The sequence below is a fragment of the Aethina tumida genome, chromosome 2, assembly GCF_024364675.1.
Source record: "Aethina tumida isolate Nest 87 chromosome 2, icAetTumi1.1, whole genome shotgun sequence".
NCBI lineage: Eukaryota > Metazoa > Arthropoda > Insecta > Coleoptera > Nitidulidae > Aethina > Aethina tumida.
This window is the reverse complement of record NC_065436.1, coordinates 25525637-25544418: the sequence shown is the minus strand read 5'-3', so window position 1 is coordinate 25544418 and position 18782 is coordinate 25525637. Positions and strand designations below refer to the sequence as shown.

Sequence of the window (18782 nt, the reverse complement as noted above, 5' to 3'; positions counted from 1 at the left end):
TTAGGTTATATTTGAAATTTGACAGGTTGCTCAAATAAATTATTTAAATTTCTGCTATTTTTGTAATAATAGGCATTAATTAATTTTAACAGCATTCATAATAATGTCTAGTGTGACAGTTTTGGCGCCTAATGGCCGTCGACAAACTGTTAAGTGTACACCAAATACAACAATTCTTCAAGTAAGTCTTGTGAAATATCATATTTCATCCAAAATTAGATTTTTACGGATGTCCGTCACCGTTAGATTTTAGAAGAGGTGTGTAAAAAACAAGGTTTCAAATCGGATGACTATGACATCAAACATTTCAATAAAATCTTGGATACAACAACAACAATAAGATTCTCTGGACTGCCCAATAATGCACAATTAGAATTATGTGATGTTGTTAAAAGGAGACTTGAATCTGAGATAACTCTTGCAGTAAACTTAGAAAATGGTTCAAGATTAATAGGTAATTTTCTACCAACTACTACCTTGTATGATGTATTAAAGCAATTATGTCCCGATTGTCTCACACCTGACAAGAGTCCTGTTGTAATTTACACAAGAAGGGAAATTTATGGTTCAGATCTGGAAAACACAACATTAAAAGCTTTAGGTTTAACTGGGGGTCGTGCCATGATTCGAGTCATACACAAGTAATTTTATTGAGTCTATCATCAATTACATAAATTGTAATTGTAAATTTTCAGATCTCCTGAAGAATTAAAAGTGCAAGCAAATGTCTCTGCTCCCTTACCTTCAAAACCTGTTGAGGAGAAGCCATATAGAAGTCGTAACTTACAAAGAACTGAATCTCCTCCTAGGGTTACAAAACCTGAATCACCAAAGACAAGTCCTTCAAGGTATAATTATGATGAAAAACCTGAGGCCAAGGTTAGGAAATATGATACAAAACCCAATGCAGATTTGCTAAAATTGGCCAAAGAAAGAAATAAGTCATCAGACATTTCCAAATCACTGCCTAAGCCTGCCAAAAAAGTTGTTAAGGATAAAACACCAGAATGTGAATGTAAAGATTCAGAACCCATGGAAGTTGATTGTGATCAGAGATGCAGCAAGAAATGTGCTAATCATTCAGAAAGCAAGATAGAAGAAGATTTTGTATTTGTAAGTATTCAATTTAATCCACAGCATAATTTATTGTAAGAGTATTTTTAGCTTGGCAGCAGAAACGCAATGCTCTTTTCCTGGGAAACAGCAAATGCAGTGCCTTCAGAAGAATTGCCAGATGATTTCTTTGATCTCACTATAGAAGATGCAAAAAAGATACTGCGAGACGTGAAGAGGACGCGTAACAATTTGGAGAATGCACCACTGAGAACAGCAGCACTAAGAAATCTAGAAGAGTCCAAACAGCAGTTGCGTCAATTGAACAAATATAAGAAAGCAATAATTAGGATACAATTCCCTGATCGTACTGTTTTGCAGGGAACATTTGCTCCATCTGATACTGTGGAGTCTGTTTTGGATTTTATTAGGGAGTTTATTGAGGATAAAAGCTTGGATTTTTATGTTTGTAAGTTTATAATCTTCACTTTCATAATTGGTGGAATTAATTTTATTGTTGTTGCAGATTTTACTCCCCCAAAAACAATTATTAACAAAGAACACAGACTGTTGGAAATAGGTTGTGTGCCTGGTGCTCTATTATACTTTGGAACCAATGAAGAACATAAACAAGAACAATATTTAAAAAAGGAATTGAGGAATAAATTTACGACTTCTTCTGTGGCATCCATGGCAGCATCAAGAATTAGAACTGAAAACACTAGAAATTGTTCTGCCATGGATCAAGATGATGATGATGATTTTGAAGAAAATGTTGCTTCTCCAGTAAATGTTGGGGCCAGCACTAGCACAGGGATATCACATGAAAATTATGAAAGAAAAGTTGTTAAAACTACGGAAAATGTTCCCAAATGGTTTAAACCATCCAAATGAATTTAAATTATCGCCTTAAGCCTAAATTCTACATATATACAATTGTAGAATTCTAAAACTAATGCGCATTTTATTCTGTAAAATGTTTTGGTACTATTAAATTAAAACTATATAAGGTTTTTATGTTTTATTTGTATCATAAAATATAAACACTAATCCAAGACTAGAACATGCATTAATGAATATTATAAAATTCATAAATTTTAGGATTAAATGAACTAACAATATATTAAGCTCAAAGTTAAAATAATAGGCACCTAAATATTTGATTTCCATGTATTAGTATGGGATTTAGTTTTCTAATTACAATACAAAATATAATCACAGAGTAATAATGTTTGATGGAGTGATATGGCTCCTAAATAAATACTATATAATGTATGAATTGGTAGTAAAGTACTTAAAAAATTATCTTGGAAGAATTTATAAGTAATTGTAGTTAAGTCACACAATAAGTGATGTTCTGGTATATTCAATTTTAATATTCTCCAAGAGGGATTAATACAAAAGGCATATTATTCTTTCCGTCTCTATAAATTACTTTGGCAGTAACTATTAATTGGACAAAAGCCTATATTTTTGAAATAATATAATCAGTCTGTAAAAAACTATGTATCTATGGCCATAAAATCTATGAAAGTCGGATTGTTAGGAGGATAGTATTATCTAAAATATTGCATTTTAAAGCCGCCTTTTAAAAATCATTTTAATCAATATCTCCATTTTCCAAATGTATTCCCATTGGACCCAACATGTTTGTAGAAGGGCCAGCCTCACCCAGTTGAGATTTGTAACTCTCCAACATATTCTTCAACGCATTAACGTCAATATCCACAGGTCTAAAGTTCTCAATGTCATCAAAACCATCCCCATTTTTCTTTTCAAAGCTCTCCCCTAGAAAAAAATAGTGCCAATTAATTGTATAAATAGTCACAGAAGAAGTTACAACATACCAATTGTTGTCTTGGCAAGTTCTTTATCCATCTCATCCATGTACTGCTTCATTTTTGATTTTGCATCTTCATAATTTTCAACAGTGTTAACATAATTATCATCTTCATATTCGCTCATGTCAGAATCACTCTCCAAATTCCAAGAATCATCCTCTGGTATCGCAAAATTCAGAATATTCTGAACTGCGCAAGAGAACGCGTTGGGATCGAAATTGATTTTGTTGTTGGGTTTCTTATCTGGTTTAGTATCTTGAGAGAATGACACCTTTCCTTTTTTAACTCCACGCGGCGGCCTAATGGGAGATTCATGCGGAAACTCGGCCCCCTCTACATCTGACAAATGATTCAAGAAAGAGTTAACCTTCTCAGAAAAAGATCCAGCATCTGAGTGGTTGTTGACACGAACGAATTTTTTCTGACCGTATTTTTCTTGTAACATCTGGTCAAGTTCCTCAGGTGATATATTAAGCCAAGAATCGTCATCTTCATTGGGTAAATCGCTTTCGACTTTCTTTAATTCATCTGTATTGTAATCTAGAGTTTTGGTTAGTTCCAGTATTTGTTGACCAATTGCCGGCATGTACTGCATTGAATCTCTGTGATTGATGTAATATTCCTTGGCTTTATTTAGTAAAAGATTATAATCTCTTGAGTGTTCCAACAAACCTTGGAAGTATCCCTTGTTCTTTAAACTATCCAAATAATTAGCCCAGCCTTTGTCTCCTTCAATATCAGCACTGGGCTTTGCTTGGGAGATCAATATTTCAAACCCAGATGCCACCCTCACTCCTAAATTGTGCGACTTGAACTGCGGACTGGACATTTGCGGTAAATTCCAACCAGTCCTCCGATCCGGAACATATTTACTGTGCGATAGCATGGCATAGAGGCATTTGGTAAAGGTCACACTTGTGTACACTCTGTTTTCAGGAGGAAAATATTTCATAGCCCTACAAGCTCGCAAATCCACAGGGTCTCTGTTGCAAAATGCTTGAACTGCTGGTGCAATCAAGGATGGCTTGTGTTTTAAAATTGCTGCCACCCCTAGAAGAAATTTTAAAATAATTTATATAAATCATGAATTTACATTAAACAGATCAGATTAATCAGATTTAGGGACAGAATTCATTAATTACCTATTGGCACATAAATTGTTGCTCTGTGAAGATTGTCTTGGACTTTGTCAGGGTAGCCCTTAAGTTTATTATCAATGGCATGCTGCACTTCCTTAGATGCTATTGTATCAGTTGGACATTTGATTAATTTTGTCAGGGCATCAGTTATGGAAATTAACTTTTCTTCAGAATCCATTGGTATTATGTGGATGTCACCATCATAAAGAAAAACCTGACAATAACAAGACTTTTATAGACTGACATTTAAATACAATGTTATTAACAAAGAACATTATGTGGATATAAATAGCATCAATTGATTGAATTTGGTAAGGCAGTTAGTTTCATTGCCACACCAAGTTGTTGAGAATCTTGTTTAATTAGCTTAATGACCCACAGACTAAAATTATTTAATTGACCAAAAATTTAATTGTGTTATTTACCCTATTCTCACAGGTTTCAGGGTTTGCCCAGTCTGGTAAATAATCAGCTGCCTCAATAAGAAGAAATTCTCCATCCACATCATAAACTCTGGCTACCAAACCAGTAATTTCCTTTGTAAGCTGTTGTAAAATAAATACCATGAACCACTCATCCTCAATATTGTCCCCAAAATGTGATACTCCATAGAGGTGGGGTGGAAGGGTTTCTAAAAATGCCAAAAAAGGTCAAACTAGAGCAAATCAATAAAATATTTAGTCACCAGCAATGCAGATGATTACTTAAACTGGCATGCCAAATAAAACACATGTTCTCTTACCGTTTTTTCCTTCGATATGAGTCAGTGTATTACTAATAGATGTTCTGGGGACAAGTTTGAACTCATCCTTGTGCCACAAGTAGTTTTTTGCGTATTTATCAATTATTTTGTTTGCCTTACTCAATAAACTGGATAAAATCGAATCCTGTTCCTTAATGTCGTTCGTTTTAATCGATGGAAACAGGTAGTACTCAACGAAATCATCTTCTTTCACAGATTCAAGAATATTATTTACACCTGCCATTGTACTTTTCAAATGTCTTAACCCCAACTGTCATCAGAAATAGGATTTAGTAACAATTATATAGATGGCATGCCTGACTTACAACGGTTGGTGTCACTGTAAAAAATTGGTTGGCTAACCTGTTTCGCCAAACTCGACGTATTAAAGGTTATGTTTTGATAGCTTGGGCGGCAATTTTCATCCGTCCAGTGATGGTGCAAACTTGAATAGCTTATCGTTAGTGTAAGAAAATCCGTAAATCAATCAAAAATGTCGAAGGGCAAGGTGAACGCGGACTGGAAAAAGCGCGTGAAGCAGGAGTATATGCGTCTCCGACAACAAAAGAGGTACAAGAGAGCAGATGATGTTAAATTAGCTTGGAACGAAAACAGAACCAAAATGATGGACACACTAATCGACGAGCAAAAACGGTGGACGGAGAGTAAGGCTTACTGGACGGGAAATCCAGATCTTCCTGCCCATGCCACATGTATGAAAAAGGCTGAAGTTATTGGCAATGAAGGTAAAATTTAAATATTACTTATTTGTTCTTAAATGTTAATTTTGTTTTATTTTGCCTCCATTATGAATATTTGATATGACTAATTCGTCGGTACTGGATAATAACAAGATATTATTCTATGAATGCTAATTTCACCAATCTAGTGTCATCATTGTTATCTAACCTGGACATTCCTATTTTAATATTTCATTTACAAAGTTGAATAAAAGAAACAGAAAGTTACATTTAATTTACTCTTCAAGAGAAAGGTGCTTGCTTGTATGTTAATTCCCATTTTTCCTGATAGGTGATATTCAAGTGGCTACAATTAAAATAATAAATGCTGTTACACCTATACCTACAATGTATACATGGGCACCAATACAGCAAAACTTTATGGTAGAAGATGAAACTGTTTTACACAACATTCCATACATGGGTGATGAGGTTTTGGATCAGGATGGAACCTTCATTGAAGAACTTATCAAAAACTATGATGGAAAAGTGCATGGAGACAGAGAATCTGGCTTCATAGATGATGAACTGTTTGTTGAATTGGTACATGCACTTATGCAATACCAAGACAAAGACAAGGCAGAAAAAAAAGACAAAGACAAGGACAAAGATAAGGGCACAGATGAAAAGGAAAGTAAAGAAAAGGAAGAAAAAGAAAAATCTCCAGAGGATGATAAGAAAAAGAAAGAAGAACTGGAGTTTCCCATCCAAATGATATTTCAAGCAATATCTTCACAATTTCCTGATAAGGGGGGACCTGAAGAACTGAGAGACAAGTATGTTATTTATTTGATCTTTAATCATTAAATTTAAATTATAAATTTTAGATATATTGAACTGACTGAAAGAACAGACCCAAATGCCCCACCAGAATGTACACCAAACATTGATGGACCAAATGCAGCATCTGTTCCACGAGAACAAACAATGCATTCATTCCACACACTCTTTTGTAGAAGGTGTTTTAAATATGACTGTTTCCTTCATCGTAAGTATTTGATGTTGTTGAAGTTTAACTCAAGACAATACTTTAAGCTAAGGTTAGGTTAGACTCAAACACTATAACTTTAAACTGTTATGGGGCTGTTTGTTTCCTTTATTGCTGCAATATATAGGACAACAAGGTAAATTATTTCACCTTTTGTCTCTAGATATTTCATTTAATTGTTAAATTTACATAAATTCATCTAATCATTAGTTCATTTTATTGTTTAATTGACATTTTGTAGTATTTTAATAATATTTCTGCTAGGTTTGCAAGCTTGCCATCCTGGACCTAATTTGCAAAAGAGAAGGGGTCCAGATCTCAAAACTTTTACAGAAGCTTGTGGACCAGATTGTTTTATGATGCTTGTAAGTAATTAGAAGTACTTGTATGATATATTTCTGAATGACATCTCCATAGGAAGTTGTAAAAGAAAAAATGGCTGCCAAAGCAAAACTAGAGGAGGAGACTGAAAAGGAGACTAAGGGAAAAACCAGTAAAGTTTCAGTCGAGAACAGCGATGTCAAAATTGGCAATATTTCTAATCCTAGGAAAATTACAAAGCAACAATCGGTAGACTCCGGTAACGAGGCCAGTTCAGAGGATAGCAATGACAGCAATAAATTCAAGGGTACATACTTTTTAACAATTAATGTGTACAATATTTAATCAAAACTTGAATTTCAGATAGTGAAGGTGGAGATCCAGTGTCTACTACAACATCCTTCAGTTTACTGGGGTTGATGGGCGCCAATGACCACAAAGAATGGACTGGTTCAGATGAAAGTTTGTTCAGAGCCTTGCATAGAGTATTTCTGAACAACTACTGTGCAATTGCACAAATAATGTTAACAAAAACTTGCCAACAAATCTATCACTTTGCTCAAAAAGAAGCGGCGGACATCCCAGACGAGGAGGCAATGAGGGACTACACACCGCCACGCAAGAAGAAGAAGAAGCACAGGCTTTGGTCCATGCACTGTCGCAAGATTCAACTCAAAAAGGACTCTAGTAGCAATCACGTGTACAATTTCACTCCTTGCGACCATCCAGGTCAAAACTGCGACAACACGTGTCCTTGCATTGGGGCGCAGAATTTCTGTGAGAAGTTTTGCCAATGCAGTTCCGATTGTCAGAATCGTTTCCCCGGTTGCAGGTGCAAAGCTCAATGTAACACCAAGCAGTGTCCTTGTTATCTGGCTGTTAGGGAGTGCGATCCCGATTTGTGTCAAACTTGCGGCGCTGATCAGTTTGACACGACCAAGATCACTTGTAAGAACGTTAGTGTTCAGCGTGGCTTGCATAAGCATTTGTTGATGGCGCCGTCCGATGTGGCTGGTTGGGGCATATTCCTTAAGGACAGCGCCCAGAAGAATGAGTTCATCTCCGAGTATTGCGGGGAAATCATTTCGCAAGATGAGGCTGATAGAAGGGGAAAGGTTTATGATAAGTACATGTGCAGTTTCCTCTTCAATTTAAACAATGGTAAGTGGAATATGCGTGTTTGAAATTTTGATTTGATTTGTTTTTCGTTTACAGACTTTGTTGTGGATGCGACAAGGAAGGGCAACAAAATTCGATTCGCCAATCATTCCATCAATCCAAATTGTTATGCCAAAGTTATGATGGTTAACGGCGACCATAGGATCGGAATCTTCGCCAAAAGACCCATTCAGCCAGGCGAGGAGCTGTTCTTCGACTACCGGTATGGTCCGACGGAACAGCTCAAGTTTGTCGGCATTGAGAGAGAAATGGAGTTTTTATGAGACTTAATATTTATTTTAACTTTATATTTTGTATAAGAATACAATTATTATATTAATTACGCTTGTGCTATTATTAAACCTTTCCTTAACAAACTTCCTCGCATAAAAATTGATCTATTTAACTATAAAAAGTATAAATGTGGTAGGTAATAAAAAATTAGGTATGCTTTCTGTCCTGAATAAAGCAGTAGTCTAAAATCAATAAAACGTAGTGTAACTTTACGTTGAAAAGCTTTCAAGTAAATGCTTGAAACATAAAAATTACTTTAACAATACACCTATGAGACATCCGACGAGTTAAGAAAATGGAAATCGGTGAAGTGCCGTTGAAAATTTCGAGGATTGGATTGCCAAAATCTTATTGAAAGGAACGTAACGATAATTGACCACTCAACATGATGCGAAATTCGCATATAATATGCGAAACAGGAACATTATCCCATTGACCTCTGCCTCCATAACAAAACTGCAAATTTAACAAGACGCAAAACATTTTTACTTTTTAACGTTTTATTGTATTTTTTTACAGCATGTTGTATTAACAACTTGCGTGATATTAATGGTTAATATCTGATATGTTCATGGATACGAAAATATAAGTAAAGTGCATCAATCACTACAATAAGCTGTAAGTCTGTCGTGCGGAAAATAATTGGTGATTGTGAATCGCGGCCAGAACTAAAATGAATCAATTTTTCTTTTTAAATCCATTTCACCATCAATAATAACAATAATGATTGAAACAGTAAAATTGCTTATAGGAATAAACTCTGTAGTTACTTGGTTGACAGTTATAAATAGAATAATTTCATATTATTTGAAAAAATAAAATGATTTCATACTAAATAAAAATTTTGGTGGCTTAACCGCATTAATAAATTTAAATATTAAATAATTATGATAATGAGTAAACAATTAGTTTCTAAAATTATTAAGATACAACCCAAACAAATTAAATACAGTAAATTATTCATGAAGAATTGTGGGATAAATTGTAATTTGATGAAATCTAGAAAAGTAAATTGCATATATTAAATTGTTAATGTCACTGTTGAATCGAAAAATTGCTCTATCTTTGATAGAACCACCATCGTCGCGTCGCACATGCAACAGCGTCTTCAGCATCTGTTTGGGGCGACGACGCTCGTACGGCGAGACGCTCCTGCTATGCGTGTCGCAAACTACGAAAATCCACCAGTTGATTGCCGGCCAGCGCCGGTATCGGATCGACGTCTTGCATCGGTTTGTAGCCGAGCGTCGGGACGTCTTCGACGACGCGCGACACTTGTTGTACAATTCGCGATTTTTGCATATCGTGTGATTTTTTTTGGTGAACGTTTTTTATTTATTTTTTGAGGTGGTTTCTGTCTCTGGGGCAAATTGCCGAACCTGCCTGACAAAATGAGTAATCAAGGTAAGACAAGTTTTAAAGATTTAATTATAATTAAGTTTTAATTGATTTGGAAATATCATTTCATAATTACGTGAATTTTAAAATATGAATATCTTTCATGTTTTATTCATTCCTAACACACGTAAAATAAATAATAATGTGTTAATTAAGAGCTAAATAAATTATTTTATTTAAAACAAACTTACATTTAAAAAGGTTAATTTAAATGAATATTACACATTATAAAGATTGCACAAATGCTTATATTTTCTAAAATATGTTTCCAGCTTAATATTAAATATAAAATAAATGTCATGGCAAAAATATGCATATTGTCCTATTTCTTTATATTCAAGAATCAACATTGTATATTAGCAAATATTTTATAAATTCTGTTTTCTACACAGTATTTATTTATAGCAATAGTTTAAAAATATATTAATTTATTGCCTTTTAAAAATAAATTTTATTTTAGTTCATTAACGCCGGAATGTTTTTGGTGCAAAATATAATTTTTGGTTTATATTGAGAAATAATCTCTTAAAATACACTCTATTAATATATAAAAATGGGATAACTAACAAATTAGTCAAATAAATAAACATTTAAATATTAAAAACACTTTTAAATATATTTTATTAATATGTTGACTGGTAAACTTAACAAAGTTTATGATTAAATGTACTAAATTATATGAAGTATTTATGTTGTTTAAGATTTAATTTGTAATTAATTATATTTGGACAGTACTAAATCGGATCTTATATCCATTCTAATGAAAACACGAGCATTAATATTTTAAGAAGAGTTATTATTAAAGTTTTGAACGATTTTCTTAATTATTAGCAGTATATTATAAACAGTTAATGAACAGGTGAAAATAGCAAGATAAATTTAGAGCATATAACATAAATTATGAAATTTAAATATAAGCAAACATGACAAAAAATACATTGAGGAAATAAAATATTAATAAAGAAAATGTAACAAACTCATTTTCAGTAATTAAAGAAATTAAAATAGTATTAGAAATCTGTGGTACCGAAATTGATTTAAAATAGGTACTTTCATATGGTTTTAGGTGATTAATTGAGCTGCGATTAGAAAATATCTTATTGTTGTAAAACTAAACATTTTGCAAATCACTTGTTATCAACCGTTAAAATAAACACGTGCACTTTGTAATCTATGATAAATTGGTGGTAAATACATTTTAGTAAACATTAACTTGCTTTAGAAATTAATTAATCATTTTTAAAAAATATTATAAAATAATAACCTTTGTTATGAAAACATATTTATATTATTTAATTGTATTAATTTCAAGGTAGACGATATTAATTATATAAATATGTTCAAATTGATCAAAAGGTCAAAGCAATGTATAAGTACATAAATTAGAAATTACTTGCTTAAAGTATAGCAGTGACACAAATCTAATTGAAAAATCATTTTTGTAGTCGGTGTTTGGGTAACATTCTGTTTGCTTATTTAATGTAACAAGGATTCAATGATATTTCCCTAGGCGTTCTCCCAATCAATTACTGGACGTTTTGAATTTCTGAAAAAAAATATATGTAACTTTTTTGCATACATTTGTCTAAATCAAAAAAGTATTAGAAGTTTAATTAATACCATGACAATCTAGTTAGAAAACTCTTGATAGAAATCACATAATAGTACACTGTTTATTAATACGTTGAAAACTAGTTAAACTTCTAAATGCATGGAGGAACATCGAGTTACAATTTCCGGTGTAGTTTCAGTAAACATATCTGTAGTGATTAAGTATTGTTTATATACTTACTTCTTTAACGTTAAAATAATGAAGCTTCCTATTTTACTAACACAACATAATTAATTTCATAAATAAATTTCGTGTTTATTTGGAAACAAGACTACGTTTCGCAAATAAACAATTTTCACAAATATTTTTTCTATTGAAGGTGAAATATAAAGGTAGAATTCTTGGTTCAATAAATAAAAAACTGTAACTCTTACAAGTTTTTAATTTTTTTTATTAAAACTTGGGTGCAATTTTATTATTCGAATTGTGTTTTGTTCAAAAATAGGCACATCAGACCAATTATTTAAAATTAAAGGAAAGAGAAATAAATGCGGTAATAACCATGTACCATGATTACTACCGTTACTTGCCATACAAATGTATGCTGATAACTTCAGTAAAAACGAATTCTACTTTTAAAACTGAATTAAAACTTCCTTTTAAATAAAAACATATCCGTGCTAGTTTTCTTTAGTGGGAATTACACTTATGCGTGCCTTGATATTACATTATTTGGTTTATTTCTGAAACATCGTTTCCCTAGCTCCAGGCATTAACATCACAGAGAATTAATAACGAAATTTTTATTGGAAACTGTTCCAACATGTTAATTAAAGACAGTTATGTTATTCTATTGGTACCTGTCTTTTTAGTTTAATTTGGTCGTTCACATAATATCAGGCAAAATTCATCGTGAGCAAGATAATTAAAAACAAGAGAATTTATTATTCTACGATTATTGTTCGTAAGACAAATTATTTAATTATTTTTATTGCTGCAGTTTGTGGTAGATTCTACCACGTATACGTCGAAACGACGTTGTCACATTTAATCATGTTTAATTAAAAGCAGAGAATAGTAAACACTGGAAAATGAACCGGTGCGCTATCTTGAAACTAGTTAAGATTCCTGAAAAAGAGATGATCAGTGAACTACAATTTCCTGTATTTTTAATGTAAACATGTCTTTGTTCAGTCACAAACGGACGAGATTAACGAGTGTTTCCTTTGGAAAGGCATGATTTTCTGCGAGACCTTTAACTTCAATCAATCTTCACGTTGTTTTCGTTTAATTTAAGAATCTGAAATGACATAAACTCCGTTTATTTGAAAACTGGCGCTGAAAAATGAGATGTAACGAATGGTTATCTAGGCAACTTATGTTAAAGCGAGAAAAACAAATTAACCTTCGAAAAGAGGAATACGATTGTTTGTTCAGGCTTGCTATTCTACTTTACTACTAATGAGTTTTAACGAAATAGAGCAGGGAACGATTTTATCATAATTTATTATTATGGTTATCTGTACTACTAATAAATTATAATGTGCTAAGATGATTTCAGTATAGTAAATATAAATTTGCAAATTATGTACATAACATTTTTTACATAGAAATATAAAATTAGTATTTAATTTGCGCAAATATTCATGATTCATCAGCGTATTAATTTAATTAAAAATGTGTATTTTCGTCAGACATAATTCACTGTTAATATAAACAAACCTGAAAAAAGAACAGATGTAATTAATCAGAAAGAGGTTAAGTAAATCTTGATATATCAAAAGTTCTAAATTAATTGTAGAATCGTAAATAAATGAAGCTTAATAGTCATTGCATAAGCTCAAATATTGCAAAATAATCGTTATTTCAAAACCGCATTGAATTAAAATAAAATTTAAACGCACTGTTATATTTTATATTCATTAAACCGCACGGAATATAAATTTAGTCATTTAGCAAGAAATACGATTTAATTGTCATTTAAATAGTGAAACTCCCGCATATTTTGTATTATTTTTTTTAACTGAAGTTTTTAATTTATGCATTTAAAGTTAAAATAATTGTGCACTTAAAAATTTTGAAGGCGTTCTGATAGGGATTAAATTATTCCAACAATTCAAACTTATTCAGCCTTGAGCTAAGATGAAACATCTCAATATAAATTGACCCATTATATGTAGTTTGCAATACATTATTTCATTATTTTAAAAATAGATTAGAACATCACACAAAGAAACAGTTAAAAACGATAGCTTTTCATGGTTATTTTTAGGAATACGTTCATTTTTTATGACACTTTCAGTTAAATTAAAGAAAAATGATAAAAATGTGTGGTGCCAAGTAAATAAAAGTAAGTGGAAGGAGTGCAAACGTACGTTTAAAAAAGTACATAAAAATGGCAATAAAATTTTGCATATAAGACGATCATTCCCTTCGTGAACAGTTATTTATATGTATTGTTTGACTAAATTCGATCTTGAAGGTTGTGTCGCAACATAATATAATTGCATCTAGACATCGTTGCTAAATTGATTAGTGGAAGTCTCCTGTCTTTTTAAAATATTCATTATAATATACTCAGTTACATAGAAAATAGAACACGTTGATCCAGTAGCCAGATATCATTAATTTGTACAGCTTGGAGTCGGTCGTAAAAAGAAGAAAATGTTAAGTATCATTCTTTTCTTACTGACTCATCATGGATTTGATTTAATGGGGAGGTCCTGAGGTACCTTGTTCGATTCATGAACGTTGAAGGTTCGCCTAAGGAGACCTGAATTTCGAGGTGAGAAAAGCTGCACCCCGCACTTCGCCAAAACGGTATAACAATTACATGGAAATTTCGGGCTCATTTTGGGCTAATTTCGGCCCAAAAGTAAAAATTTTGGGCTCGAAAAATAACCGCTTTTTTTTAATTTTAAAGTGCGGGGTGTAGCTTTACCGTAAAGCTACACCCCGCACTGAGTTTCAAAGGCTGGGGCTATCGAATCAAAAAAATTTGCATGCAGGAATTTCGGGCTCTTTACGGGCTCACGAATGATCAAAAGAAAAAAAATGTAGCTCAAAAAATAATGGGTAATTTTTAAAATTTTAAGATTTCTACGTACTTGCACTTTTCTCATTGACATTACACGGTTAATTCTGTCGATTCCGAAGTGTTATTGGTACTGAAATTACGGGCTTTTTAAGGGTTAATTTTGGCTCAAAAGAAAAAATTTTGGGCTCGAAAAATAACCGTTATTTTTTTTTATTTTTAATGTGCGGGGAGCAGCTTTACTGTAAAATTTGTTTCACTAGTATATTATTGCTGTATTCTTCTCTCTCACACCCTAATTCTCATATTCAGACCGCAAACGAAACTGGACCTTAGGGTGGTCCATTCTTCTGCAGCCGACTGTACAGTCGGGTGCAGAATGGCATTACCACCCTAAGATCGAGTTTCGTTTTCGACCTGAACAAGCGGGCTCACATAAATTATCCCCAAATTTACATTTATTTGTATTTTAGTAAGTAACAATTTTGTGTGACCATCTCAACGCAATAATTGTAGAACACTTCTGTAAATTTAAAATTTTTTGAGTAGTAGTATAATTATATTATTAAAAAATTATTATTTATAAATTTACATCGTATTATATATAATACATTTTGTGCATTTACGTAATTACGTCTAATTTTACAGTAAAGCTGCACCCCGCACATTAAAAATAAAAAAACGGTTATTTTCCGAGCCCAAAATTTTTTCTTATAGGCCGAAATTAACCCTTAAAGAGCCCGAAATTTCAGTACCAAGAACACTTCGGAATCGACAGAATTAACCGTGTAATGTCAATGAGAAAAGTGCAAGTACGTAGAAATTCTAAAATTTCAAAAATCACCCATTATTTTTTGAGCTACATTTTTTTTCTTTTGACCATTCGTGAGCCCATAAAGAGCCCGAAATTCCTGCATATAAAATTTTTTGATTCGATAACCCCACCCCTTGAAACTCAGCGCGGAGTCTAATTTTACGGTAAAGCTGCACCCCGCACATTAAAAATAAAAAAACGGTTATTTTTCGAGCCCAAAATTTTTTCTTATAGGCCGAAATTAACCCTTAAAGAGCCCGAAATTTCAGTACCAAGAACACTTCTGAATCGACAGAATTAACCCTGTAATGTCAATGAGAAAAGTGCAAGTACGTAGAAATTCTAAAATTTCAAAAATCACCCATTATTTTTTGAGCTACATTTTTTTTCTTTTGACCATTCGTGAGCCCATAAAGAGCCCGAAATTCCTGCATATAAAATTTTTTGATTCGATAACCCCACCCCTTGAAACTCAGGGCGGAGTCTAATTTTACGGTAAAGCTGCACCCCGCACATTAAAAATAAAAAAACGGTTATTTTTCGAGCCCAAAATTTTTTCTTTTGGGCCAAAATTAACCCTTTAAAAGCCCGAAATTTCAGTACCAAGAACACTTCGGAATCGACAGAATTAACCGTGTAATGCCAATGAGAAAAGTGCAAGTACGTAGAAATCCTAAAATTTCAAAAATCACCCATTATTTTTTAAGCTACATTTTTTTTCTTTTGACCATTCGTGAGCCCATAAAGAGCCCGAAATTCCTGCATATAAAATTTTTTGATTCGATAACCCCACCCCTTGAAACTCAGAGCGGAGTCTAATTTTACGGTAAAGCTGCACCCCGCACATTAAAAATAAAAAAAAATAACGGTTATTTTTCGAGCCCAAAATTTTTTCTTTTGGGCCAAAATTAACCCTTTAAAAGCCCGAAATTTCAGTACCAAGAACACTTCGGAATCGACAGAATTAACCGTGTAATGCCAATGAGAAAAGTGCAAGTACGTAGAAATCCTAAAATTTCAAAAATCACTCATTATTTTTTGAGCTACATTTTTTTTCTTTTGACCATTCGTGAGCCCATAAAGAGCCCGAAATTCCTGCATATAAAATTTTTTGATTCGATAACCCCACCCCTTGAAACTCAGCGCGGAGTCTAATTTTACGGTAAAGCTGCACCCCGCACATTAAAAATAAAAAAACGGTTATTTTTCGAGCCCAAAATTTTTTCTTTTGGGCCGAAATTAACCCTTAAAGAGCCCGAAATTTCAGTACCAAGAACACTTCGGAATCGACAGAATTAACCCTGTAATGTCAATGAGAAAAGTGCAAGTACGTAGAAATCCTAAAATTTCAAAAATCACCCATTATTTTTTGAGCTAATGAAAATTAAAGGTGATCGATAGACAACGTTACGCCAAACCGTAACTGAATGTGTTCGATGAGTCCAAAAAACAAGTAAGGAGCCTTCCTTATTCTTTGAACCACAGATTGACAATAACTCGAGTGGTCACAAAGAGTCAAAGTTCTAAGGCGGTGGAGTTAACGTGCATTTATCGCATGACGTCTTCTTAAACCACTTGCACGTCATTCACCTTCAGACCAAGCTGACCAACAATTCCAGACAGTGCCTCGATTCCCGTTCATATGATTGGTAATTTCTACAAACGGAAGTCCCGCCTTTTGAAAGCCAATAATTCTCCTTTTATCAAACTCACTTAGATGATTAAAATTTGTACGCCTTCGCACTAACACCATTGGAAATGAGTAAAAGTATCCTTTAAATAAACTTTAACGCGTATCCAAATTAATACAAAACTGTATAAAAAAAATGTGGCATAAAATTCTTAGACAAGCAACCTTCGCAGTCTAGTTTTATTCACCTATCGACGAGTCTTCAAGGTAGTTTTGTTAAAATTGAATCACCGGATATATGATATGTATTCAATTTTCACTGAATATGTACAACTTTAATGATTCCTTTCTAAAATAGAAATACTCTGTCCAAACTGATGTATCACATTTCAGTTGATGTTTAATGTTGCTTATTAAAGTCCCAACTTGGATTTTCCGTTTAGTTGTGATATTTATTTCATGAAACCTGAAATTCTCGACGGAGCCCATCAAAAATTTAATTAGCGATACAGATGCGGTAAGCAAACAAAAATCTCTGGGCATTTTTACGGTTATTTGTCTTTATTATTTATGGACCTACCTACAACAGTTCAAATAAAATCCTAACAACATCAGATATGTGATTTATTTAAGAAATTATTTCATTTAAAAACAAAGCTGATGACTCACGTCTGGCATATACATACTTATGTGAAGTGGAGTAATTAATTACGACGTATAAATTAATGAAATATCAAATTTGTGTATTTAACGTAAATATTAATATTTGGTTTAGTTATTTTAACCATTGCATTAATTTTGTGGCTCAATGTAAATATTAGATCGTAAACATGTTAACATTTAATACATAACTGTTTCTGATCAGACAAAACCTCATTTAGTTCTCCATTTATTATGAATAATTGTGCTGTTTACATCCGCATTTATTTTTACAAAATAAAGAATGTTGCCTCGTATAATTTCTGCGATTTGTCTCTTTTTAAAAATTTAAAACTTAGATCAGATATTCAGTATTTGCAATGCTGCGTTTTGCATTATTCAATAGCTCGAATAATGTGCGATTTCCATTATGTATACATAACGATACTCCGATGGGCAGAAAAAAACTTTGAATTTGCTCGTGAAAAAGTCAACGTGATCAATCATCTTTGGGCGTTGAAAGCGAGATGAATCAAACTTGAACTTGCGTTTAACGGGATTTCTTCGCTTAATATTAATGCAACGTGAAGACTGATCGATACAGGAATACGTCGTATGCATATGCCAATTTTGATTGAATGAAATTACTAAAAAAAAAAACTGTAAATATGGAATTGTTTCATTTTTATGGGAAAAGAAATTTAATTAGGAAGGCAGTTTTTTTGTAAGTGTTCGTTAAAATGTAAATTTCTACGCATAAAAAAGTGCGAAGAAAATTATTTTCAGGAAGGTTAGGACTAAACGTGGTGTATTTTTTATAGTGAAATGGGAGAGTACATGTTCTAGTTTTAAAACAAATATATATATATATATATATATATATATATATATATATATATATATATATATATATATATAAACTTTTTAACTAATTTTTTGAATAATTGGGATGTGCTTCAACCATAAATAATTTCAAAATGTCTTTAATTGCTGATTGATAGTTTACTTATTTATAAACATTTTAAGTCTTGTTAGACCAAGATTGGATATATCATGTTGGTGAAAATGAAATACATTATTTTTTCGGTAGATGACTGTGGTGATCGATCAAACAATTTCAGATTTGTACATTTGTCAATTGACATTTCGCACTAAAAAAATTTTTTTGCTGTTTTTCGTTTGGTCTATTCAGTTGTGAGTCACAGGGTGTTAAAAATGGAAGGCAACGAAGAGAAAATTCAGTACATTTTGCAGTTTTTCCTTGATAAAGGCGAAAATGCAAACTAGGCGGCTGAAATCGTGAATGGTGTCTTTGGTTTTGATACTGTATAAATTAATTCTGGGAAGAAAGGTTTTGCTGTTGGTGGGACGGAAAAGGAGTTGCTTTCATATGGCTAGTTACTAATTTCTCATCATTACTGTCAACAACTGGACCGTTT

General features: G+C 32.6%; 4 protein-coding genes across 6 annotated transcripts in view; 3 read left to right on the top strand and 1 right to left on the bottom strand.

Moving 5' to 3' along the window:
• The first annotated feature begins 16 nt into the window (after nt 1–16).
• Nucleotides 17–2062, top strand: LOC109609019 (tether containing UBX domain for GLUT4). The gene is made up of 5 exons (XM_020025634.2): nt 17–181; nt 247–641; nt 696–1113; nt 1165–1522; nt 1580–2062. Exons 1-5 carry the CDS (start codon nt 104–106, stop codon nt 1945–1947), a joined length of 1617 nt encoding a protein of 538 aa, XP_019881193.2. The 5' UTR covers nt 17–103; the 3' UTR covers nt 1948–2062.
• Nucleotides 2060–5022, bottom strand: LOC109609018 (protein ecdysoneless). The gene is made up of 5 exons (XM_020025633.2): nt 4776–5022; nt 4459–4664; nt 4037–4247; nt 2901–3944; nt 2060–2841 (listed from the first exon to the last, which is right to left on the bottom strand). Exons 1-5 carry the CDS (start codon nt 5017–5019, stop codon nt 2654–2656), a joined length of 1893 nt encoding a protein of 630 aa, XP_019881192.2. The 5' UTR covers nt 5020–5022; the 3' UTR covers nt 2060–2653.
• Nucleotides 5023–5160: 138 nt separating this feature from the next.
• On the top strand, nt 5161–8325 carry LOC109608998 (histone-lysine N-methyltransferase E(z)). The gene is made up of 7 exons (XM_020025611.2): nt 5161–5521; nt 5808–6291; nt 6343–6503; nt 6768–6868; nt 6921–7131; nt 7188–7985; nt 8040–8325. Exons 1-7 carry the CDS (start codon nt 5269–5271, stop codon nt 8264–8266), a joined length of 2235 nt encoding a protein of 744 aa, XP_019881170.1. The 5' UTR covers nt 5161–5268; the 3' UTR covers nt 8267–8325.
• Nucleotides 8326–9485: 1160 nt separating this feature from the next.
• Nucleotides 9486–18782, top strand: part of LOC109608976 (adenylate cyclase type 2-like) — an 80330-nt gene continuing 71033 nt past the window's right edge. For all 3 annotated transcript variants that reach the window (XM_049962660.1, XM_049962659.1, XM_049962658.1), the window contains exon 1: nt 9486–9680. In XM_049962660.1, the coding sequence (XP_049818617.1) occupies nt 9668–9680 (13 nt within the window). In that variant the 5' untranslated portion in view covers nt 9486–9667. The remainder of the gene's footprint in view (nt 9681–18782) is intronic.